At 38.0% G+C, this 9974-nt stretch overlaps 1 protein-coding gene across 5 annotated transcripts in view; it reads left to right on the forward strand.

Moving 5' to 3' along the window:
* RAB27A (RAB27A, member RAS oncogene family) overlaps positions 1 to 9090 on the forward strand; it is a 79861-nt gene extending 70771 nt beyond the window's left edge. For all 5 annotated transcript variants that reach the window (XM_077748330.1, XM_077748339.1, XM_077748321.1 and 2 more), the window contains one exon: positions 6791 to 9090. In XM_077748330.1, the coding sequence (XP_077604456.1) occupies positions 6791 to 6989 (199 nt within the window). In that variant the 3' untranslated portion in view covers positions 6990 to 9090. The remainder of the gene's footprint in view (positions 1 to 6790) is intronic.
* Positions 9091 to 9974: the final 884 nt, after the last annotated feature.

Consider the following 9974-nt stretch of genomic DNA (forward strand, 5'->3'; position numbering starts at 1 on the left):
GGGCAGGCAAGGTCTTTTTAAGTAAAAATGGCTGCATCTAAATGCCTTCCCACACTCTTATTTTTTCATACAGGATAATTGGTGGTCCTTATAAGCCTTTTGTTCTTGATTCACAGCTGAAGGAAATAGAAAAATTTGTGACTACAATGAAGGAGTGATAATTGAATATACATATTTCATGTGCTGTACACAGGAATGAGCAGCAAATTTTTTAAAATTGAGAAATAATTGACATATAACATTGTATTAGCTTTAGGCATACAACAGGATGATTTGATACATGCATATATTGCAAAATGATCACAGTAAGTTAACATCCATTACCACATATAGTTACAATTTTTTTTCATCTGATGAGAACTTTTAAGATCTACTTTCTTAAAGGCAGGAAATATAAAACCACTTTTTCCCCCCTGGAGGCCATGGGCTGTATGCTCAGTAAGAGAGGAAAGTGCCCTGGAGTTTCTGGATTAAAGGGTATGTTAAAAACATTTATTTACACGGGGCGCCTGGGTGGCTCAGTCAGTTGAGCGTCCAACTTCGGCTCAGGTCACGATCTCACAGTTCGTGGGTTCGAGCCCCCTGTCAGGCTCTGTGCCTACAGCCAGCTCAGAGCCTGGAGCCTGCTTCAGATTCTGTATCTCCCTCTCTCTGTGACCCTCCCCTGCTCACACTCTCTCTCTCTTAGAAATAAATAAAACAGGGCACCTGGGTGGCTCAGGCAGTTAAAAAAAAAAAACATTTATTTACAGCATTAATGAGTACAGGCTATTTCTGAGTTTCAAGTGGCTTAGCTTAAGGGCATACTTAGTGTCATATGTAGACTGAACTAGATGAAATGTGGTATGAACAGTTTGATCTTGAATAATGTGATTCTTTGCATACTTCATGACATCCTTCCTTTATTCAAGAAATAATGATGTATTATTGGGCATATTTTAAAACCACATAAGCTGGGGGTGCCTGGGTGGCTTAGTCGGTTAAGCGTCCGACTTTCGCTTGGGTCGACTTTCGCTTGGGTCATGATCTCGCGCTTCGTGGGTTCGAGCCCCGCGTCAGGCTCTGTGCTGACTGCCAGCTCAGAGCCTGGAGCCTGTTTCAAAGTCTGTATCTCCCTCTCTCTCTCTGGCCCTCCCCTGCTCACGCTGTCTCTCTCTCCTAGAAATAAATAAAAATATTAAAAATAAATAAATAAATAAAACCACATAAGCTGAAACTAAACATACAAGATTGATTTTCAGAACCCCACACAACTCAGTTACAGGATCTAGATTTTATTTGGCACAATCTCCTAGTTTGAAACAGCCCAGAAACCAGCCCTTTCTTATAAATGGCTCTTCATTTAGCTTTCAACAGACTATTGAAAGTAGTGAGACTCATTGTGTAATTTAGTAAAAAAATTTCTCCATAATATCTGGATCCACACTAGAGTCCAATAACTAGAACCATTTGAGAGAATCCTCAGATATGCTTGCTTTCATTCCTCTAACAGGAATCTAGATTGTGGAATCTAGATTCCACAAATCTTCAAGTTTTGTGGAAATAAATAGTAGAAAAGAAACCAGCCTGATGTGGATCATACCTATGGTATGAGCAGGATCTAGATATGCTGATGAAAACTGTAAATGATAATAATATCCTTCCTCATTGATTTGAAGTAGTTGGCCATTTTGCTCATGTTATTAGTTTTAAAATTTGTGATTAATCTATTTCTTTTTTAAAAATATACCAAAATTGGTGTTCTGCATGCATTCCAAATGACTATTGAGTGGTCATTTCTGGATTAATATCATAGGTAGCTGCACAGTATTTTTTCAAAAGTTTGGTGATACTGCCTCTAGTAATGCTACATTAGCACCACCATGTGGAGAGAAGGGACAGTATCACTCTCTCTATGGTTAAAGGTGGGACAATTGATCCTCCTGAATTTAAGCTAATTTTATTAAATTTTTGCCTAGTAAGTTTTCGGAAAAACAGAATATAAAATAAAAAAATATATTTTTAGAGAAGAAAAAACTCATTATATTAACATTTATTGAGCACTTTGTTGGATGCTAGGTTTGTGCTAAGTAAGCCCTTTACATGTATTATCTCAATTCCTCCTTACCCTGACCCCAAGAACCAGTTATCCTCTTTACGGATATGGAGAAGTGTTCAAATAATGTAGCCTTAATGCCTTCTAAAAGTGAACATCAAGAAGATATGGACATAAAAATAGTAGAACTCCATCCACTAGACTCCTATGCCCTTAGGACAAGCTAGGCAGTCCAGTTTTCAAATGTGAACACAAAGGCACATTTCTGTCTCTGGAGCATCATTATATTATGGAAATAAAGTCTTATTTCAGGGTCTTCTCTGTGGATCTTATTTGCTTCTCTTCTGGCAGCTTAACAAGCAGAGAGGAGTGAATTCTAGCCATCATTCATTCCTGTCGAAACAAAAACTGCATTGCCCCAGAGTCTTCTGAGAAAGACTCTGAATGATTAGTCTGAAGATTAAGGTTGTTAACCACACTCCTGGTCCCATGACCTGGAGCTTCACAAATGGCAGGAAAATATACTTGACTGAGATGTTTTTAAGTGAATTTGGAATTAGAATTTAAACTACATCTTATTAAAAGATGTACTATATTACCATGAGTGACTTAAAAGTTTGTATATAGGGGCGCCTGGGTGGCTTTGTCGGTTAAGCGCTCAATTTCGCTTAGGTCATGATCTCGCGGTTCGTGGGTTCGAGCCCCGCGTCGGGCTCTGTGCTGACTGCCAGCTCAGAGCCTGGAGCCTGTTTCAGTCTGTGACTCCCTCTCTCTCTGACCCTCCCCTGCTCACGCTGTCTCTCTCTCTCTCCTAGAAATAAATTTAAAAAAAAATTTTTTTTTAATTTTTTAAAAAGTTTGTATGTAAAAGAACTCATATACCCTGAAGTTCTACCAGTTAAGTGTTTGATTAAGTTAGCAACAGTAGTGGACAATAGCTTATAGCTCTGCTAGAAGTATCAGTCATTTCTACCTAAGTATTAATCAGTGAAATAAAGTCCATTTCTCTCCATTTGGTGAAGATCACTTGAGGGATTGAGGGATCTGATGAGAACTCACAGTGGGCAGATGATTTGGGGCATGAAGAACTTTGGCAGTGATGGGTCTGGATGAGCCATCCCTGATGTAGGGAAGGAAGCATAGCATGGTCCCAGGTGCTAGAATTTAAGGTAGTACTGTAGATCAGCTACTTTATGGATTAAATCAATAGTTTGTAAGATAGTTTGAGAAGTTAATGTTGATAATGTTGCTCAGGTCTCTTAGAGTTATGACTGTCCCATGACTCAGTGACAATGTTTCTATGGGATGATGTGTTCTTAGTGTTAGAAAACAAAATTACACACAAATGTTTATAATCTAACCTATTTCTGTGTTATAAATAAGAAACAGTTATCAATGACACATGTGTCAAAAATGACATATTCCCTGTGTGTCAGATTATGATACAAATGCTTTAAATGTTAACTCATTTAATCCTTATAAGACACTACTGATATTATTTAGTTTTATGGATGGAGCAAATAAGGCACAGAGTTTAATGGCTTGTCAGGGTTCCATAGTTGGTAAGAGGTTGTACTAGGATTCAAATCCAGGCAGGCTGACTTCAGAGGTTATGGCTCTTAACCATTGTCCAAGATGTTTGTAAATTCCATGCATAGATTTTATAGTTCTTTTTTTTTTAAGGTTTTTTTTTTTCCTTAATGTTTTATTTATTTTTGAGAGGGAGAGAGAGAGAGAGAGAGCATGAGCAGGGAAGGGGCATAGAGTGAGGGAGATGCAGAATCTGAAGCAGGCTCCAGGCTCTGAGCTGTCAGCACAGAGCCCGATGCAGGGCTTGAACTCACCAGCTGTGAGATCATGACCTAAGTCTAAGTCAGATGCTTAACCAACTGAGCCACCCAGGTGCCCCAGATTTTATAGTTTTTAAAAGTATTTTCAATTGTGATTTTTCATTTATGCCTCAAAAATAACTGTGAGGCAATTTGCAGGAGCAAGATGGGAAAAACTGGAAAGTAGAAACAGCTTAATAGAGATTCAGTCAAGAGATTCAATGAGGCTCAGGACTTGAGTTTGAAAGCTATTTACATTGGATTTTGAGGGGATTTCAAAAAATTAGATGTGCATTATGATGTTCTTCTGTTCAACCAATCTTCTTTCCTTCTTTCTTTTCCTTCCTCTCCTCCTCCTCCTCCTCCTCCTCCTGCTGCTGCTGCTGCTGCTGCTTCCTCTTCTGTCTCTCTCTCTCTCTCTGTGTGTGTGTGTGTGTGTGTGTGTGTGTGTGTGTGTGTGTGTGTGTATTTGCATTTCAAATTTCAGCTGATTATTCAGGGGGAGTGATGAAGTTTTTCATGAAACAGTGTATTTCTGAATGATGATAGAATGATTAAGCCTTCTTTTAAGTATGAAAAATGTTCTATAAACCTTAAATGATTCTTCATGGTGTAGTTAAGAAAGAACACGATGAGAAAATATATTTAAATTTTGACAATTCTCAATCTAAAATTCAATTCTTATAACAATGGTAGCCTCACACACTGTCCCTGTGATTCACCTCAATAACATTAAGTGCTCAATAAATAAATACTTGTTGAATCCCCACAAAGGTTGTACTCCTCACACTTGGTCATCAAATATTACACATGACCAGAGGAGCGGGATAGAAAGACACATTATCTTCATTTTATGGATAAGGCAACAGATGAAGATGGAATTAAGAAGACTGACAATTACCAAAGATGTAGCCAGGCAGGTTTAAAAACAATAAGAGCATGTAATTTGCCCAGCATGCTGTTTCCTAATTAAGATACGATAGAATCAGTATACGAAGGGATATGAACATGGGCATGGTGGAATCAATAGAGCAACCGTGTCTTGTAGTACTCACAGATGGATGGATAAATGCTCATTTGAGAGTTCCTCAACCAGTTTTCAAGAGCTATCCTGAAGCAAGAGAGAAGTACAGAGGTCCAGTTAGTTCCAAGTCCTATCAGTTCCTACAGGAAGTGTGCAGATAATAAGACACCCTCATGAGGAATCACATGGAGAAATAGCCTTCCATTCCTATACGTGTAACCCTAATGTGCTGGGGTGTTTTTTGTTTTGTTTTGTTTTTATAAAGAGAGAGGGGCTCCACACACATGTGTGAGGGTAGTCAGGGAGATGAGGTAGAAGGAGAGAGGGGAGGGGAGGGGCAGAAGGAGAGGGAGAGAGAATCTTAAGCAGGTTCCATGCCCAGCGAGGAGCCCATGCAGGCTCGATCTCAGATCTCAAGATGGTGAGATCATGACCTGAGCCAAGATGAAGAATTGTCCGATGCTTAACCAACTGAGCCACCCAGGTGTTTCCTCCTTCCCCCACAGTGTGCATCTTAGTGACCTGAGAAGCAAAGCAGTTGTGAAAAGATCTGTAAAAGCATCTATAAAAGCTCTCAGGTGGAAGCTGCTCCTAGCCAAGAAATAATAAAAGAAGAACTTAAATTGTAATCAGAGTCACTGATGTGCTATTAACATACTAGGCAAACACAGGAAAACAAAGATATTCTCCATAAAAAAGTAATACTGATGGAGAATTTTAAAGTCCCTATAAATGTAAGGAAAATTTAACTAGACTCAATTGCAATACCCTCAGAGGTGCTCAAACAACTTTCTTTTGTAGTCGTTATACCTCAGAGTCATTATACCTCAGTCATTATACCTCTGACCTTTTGGTCAGATTCTTTACTAAGTGGTGGAAATGAAATCAATAGTTTGAGAAAGAGGAGGAGGAGAGGGAGGGAGGCTTTATTGAGAAGAAGGAAAAATTTGGCAGTTGATTAATCCTGTTGCAAAGACTAACTCAGGTGTATAATAGGTGGCCCCTGAAAGAAGACTCATTTTTCAAGATGATGTGAAAAGCAGCCTTAATAGTTTTGAAACTATGTTTTGTGAGTTATTTAAAAATTACACATATACCATAGGTCCTTCAATAAGAAAAGACTGATGTCCTTGAGAAACTCTGAGATGATGTATGTCATCTCAAAGTCCTCAAATTTATGGCCAGAGCATACAGCCTAGAATTAACAAGTGGCAAAGCCTTTGACAAACACAGCCAGGGAGCTTGCATTTTTCTCTCCTGTCAGTGCATGTGCAGCCTGCAGTGGAAGGGATTTGTTTTGGAAATCCTCATACAAAGTAGATTTGTTTGGAACCAGTAGAACTTAATGGTTAAGTTGGTGATGCTGGAATCAAGCAGCTGTGGATTCAAATCTTGGCTATGCTACTTTGTATATTTATGCAGCTGGGGAAATTATTTCATCTTTCTGAGCCTCGGTTCAATTACCTGTGAAATGGAGGGGCGCGTAGAGGACTCAGTCAGTTGAGTGTCTGCCTTCCGCTATGGTCATGATCTCATGGCTTGTGGGTTCAAGCCCCATGACAGGCTCTGTGCTGACAGCTCAGACACAGCTTCACATTCTGTGTCTCCTTCTCTCTGCTCCTCTCCTTCTCGCTCTCGCTCTCTCTCTCTCTCTCTCTCTCTCTCTCTCTCAAAAATAAACATTTTTTAAAAAGTCATCTGTGATATGGGAATAAAAATTTCCAGAGGTTTTTCTCTGTTAGGAATTCAGTGTTAATTATTTTATTGTCTTCTTATGCTTCTTGATGAACTCTGTTGTGGTAAAGCATTTTTATTTTCTCATGTATTTATGCTCCTCTTATTTTGAAGTTGAATTATTATTTCTCTCCGCATGTTGTTACCTGAGTTGTCTCTGTCTTGCAGAATCCCCTACTTTGAAACTAGTGCTGCCAATGGGACAAACATAAACCAAGCAATCGAGATGCTCCTGGACCTGATAATGAAACGAATGGAACGGTGTGTAGACAAATCCTGGATTCCTGAAGGAGTGGTACGATCCAATGGTCACACCTCCACAGATCACTTGAATGAAGAAAAGGAGAAGGGGATATGCGGCTGCTGAAGAGCCCAGTGAGCTACACAGTAACTCAAGTGGTCTGTTATCTCTGTGGGTGAAATGTGGCACAGAGAGAGATGAACCGGCGTTGTGTACAAACTGCTTCTCACCGTCCCAATTAGACCTATCAATTAAAGCATCTGGTTTATAATTAATTTGCTGCAGCTTTGTAAATATTTAAGATTCAGCCTGAGAGTTGTGAGAATGTTTCACATTGCCAGAAGTGCCTTAAAAAACCTTAGCCCATGGCAGTATATCATTCAAGAGTTGAGGATTTTGTAGTCCCAGAAGAGTGCATTTATTAAATAGAATGACTGAAGATACCATCACTTGCCTTAACATACATCAGTCCAGAATCTAACACTTAAAATCTTAGATACAATTATAAAACAATCAATCTTTAATCCAAATTAAAAAACTCTACTTGTACTGTAGGTGACTTTGTAAAAATGCTATCTAAACCACTTGAATGTTAAATAAGAATATACACAAATATCAGTTCAATATCCTTGAGTATTTATATAAATATTATCTCTAAAATGAATATAGGATAAATTATGTTTATGTCTATAGACTCTGGATAAACTGAATTGACCAATTATACACTCAATGTGACTCTTGGTAGGAAAGGGATTGGGGGTGAGGTCAGGTATATCTTAATATAGTATGAACAACTGAAGTGGGGCTTCTAGCTCCCTGCTATATTCCCACTACTCTGAAGGGTTGATTGAAGGATCAGGGAATTAGATTTTTATGGCCTTATTTCACTGTGATATGTGCATTTATACTTGGCTTATGTGCTGGCCACATTTGAACATAGCTGGTGCTTATGCTGAAGTTATTTGTGAGAAGTAAACATTTAGCTTCTTTTTCTTCATATTTATAATGTTGGTCTGGCATCCTCAGAGGTAGTTTTAATTAGCTTGTGAAGTACTAATCTTTTGTCTCACCATCATGCTTTATGACATTGATATTTGCAATTTGTTTTATTTTTTATATTGGTATAATTGGAGGAATTAGTTTTTAATTACATAAAATGTTTGCCATTTGGTAGGAAAAAAGATGTTTGTATTTAAGCAGTTACATTTATACTATAGCTCAATATGAAAAAATGAAGCCTTGTATAGCCTGTATTTTTTATTGAGATCACAGGCATTTATTGCACTTGCTGGGTCTTGCCAAGCTCATGGATTCCTCTGCAATGCCTAAGTGTCTTCATATCAAATTCAAGGTAGTTTTGAAATGTGCCTTATGGAAGGTGTTTATAAAGGTCAAGAGGGGAAAATTCTTTTTTATTAAAAGTGGTTTAGAGAAATCAGGTTAAAACTTTCAAAGATCTTAGTGGCTGTTTAGGAAGAAAATACCACTCATTGTAATTTAAACAAAGAATAAAAGTAAATGTATTTTTTGGTGGCCAATGCTTGGAAGAACTATAATCAGAAAAATACAGCTATGATAGAAAAGTAATTACTTTTACATGGTAATTTTCAAATAGCTTTTTACTGAATATCCTGTTTTTTTGCCACTTCCCTCCCACCACTCCCTTAAAAAACTTAGCTGTGGTTACTAAGATCTTACATATTTCTAGCCTTGGAATAAAGACTTCTTTTAAATACCAAAGAAGTCATTGAGTCCTGTGCATTTGAATTGTGTTATACCAGTAAGAAGAAGATTCAGACATTACAAGGGCAGGATCATAATCACAAACAGGGCCTTTTAAAGTTGCCGTAAGACTTCAGTGAGGCAAATCATAATTTTACAGCTACATTTCAGGCAGCATTTTATATGTAGTTAAAAAGAAGACAATATTTGTATGTTTCACTTTTTCAAGAACCAAATGAGCAATTAGCTACATATCCCACTGGCCTTAAATATAATACAAGGTTAAACATATACATGATATAGTCCACATGCAAGAACTATCTTTAATTATTGAAATAAATAACCTGTATTCTTTTGGGAAATCATTTGTTTGGATTTGGTATTGAAGTATAATTTTGTGCATCAATGTATTTTTCTATTTATCAGATTGTGTAAAAGTAAAGCGTATCTTCAGTGAACTTTGTGCCAATTAAGCTTTTAATTAAAAAGTAGTCTAGTCTGTCAAGTTTGTGTGTGAATGTAATTCCATTTCCTATCACAATAAAGTCTCAAACAAGAAGTTAGAATATTAGAGAAAACTAAATTCAGGGATACAGATTCCATTAGGTGTTTGATGAGGAGCCAGCCAAGACAACAGATTCTGGAGAAGGTAATTCAAATACATTATCACCAAACATTTATAGAGCACCTACAGTTCAGGCAGTGTTATACTAGCCATTCTCTGATAAGCAAAACAAGGATGGTAAGGCCCTGAATTAATATTAAAGCTGAGATATGGATGCAAGAGACTTTGGGAAGTGGGTATCATCCATCAATGGATGGAATATGGAAGGAATATGTGGCAAGATGGACTCTGACCTTATTTTCTGTCACTGTCCCTCTCACTCCCTTGCAAGCACACTGGTCTCCTTGGGGCAGTCAAGTGTGTCCCTGGCTCAGAAATATTTACTGTTCCCTTGATCTCGAAGCAGTCGAGTCTGTGAAGCTCTGAAGCTCAGCGAATGTTACCAACAATTTTGGGGAGACTTAAATCTTTTCTCCTTCCCACACCTTTTAATTAAAAAACATTTTCATAAGAAACTAGGGTTCCCTCCTCAGACTTCCATTCGCCACACTGGCAATTGGTTCCTTTTCAAGGAACCTTATTTATGTGCATAGATAAACATGTTTATTTCTGTGTGTGCTTGTCTCTTCTTTTTAACACCAGTGAGTATTCTATTCACCCTTTTCTGGACCTGGTTGTTACCGGTCTCTCATTACTGGAATAAAAGGACAGGGATTTTTGTCATTTTGTTTACAGCTACAGCCATGATGATGAAGTTTGGGGGTGATGGTGGGGTGATCTGGAGGCTACAGCCAAGAAAGAATTCTTGAAGACATCTTTGGTGC

Source organism: Crocuta crocuta, unplaced genomic scaffold (genome assembly GCF_008692635.1).
Source record: "Crocuta crocuta isolate KB4526 unplaced genomic scaffold, BGI_CrCroc_1.0 scaffold130, whole genome shotgun sequence".
NCBI lineage: Eukaryota > Metazoa > Chordata > Mammalia > Carnivora > Hyaenidae > Crocuta > Crocuta crocuta.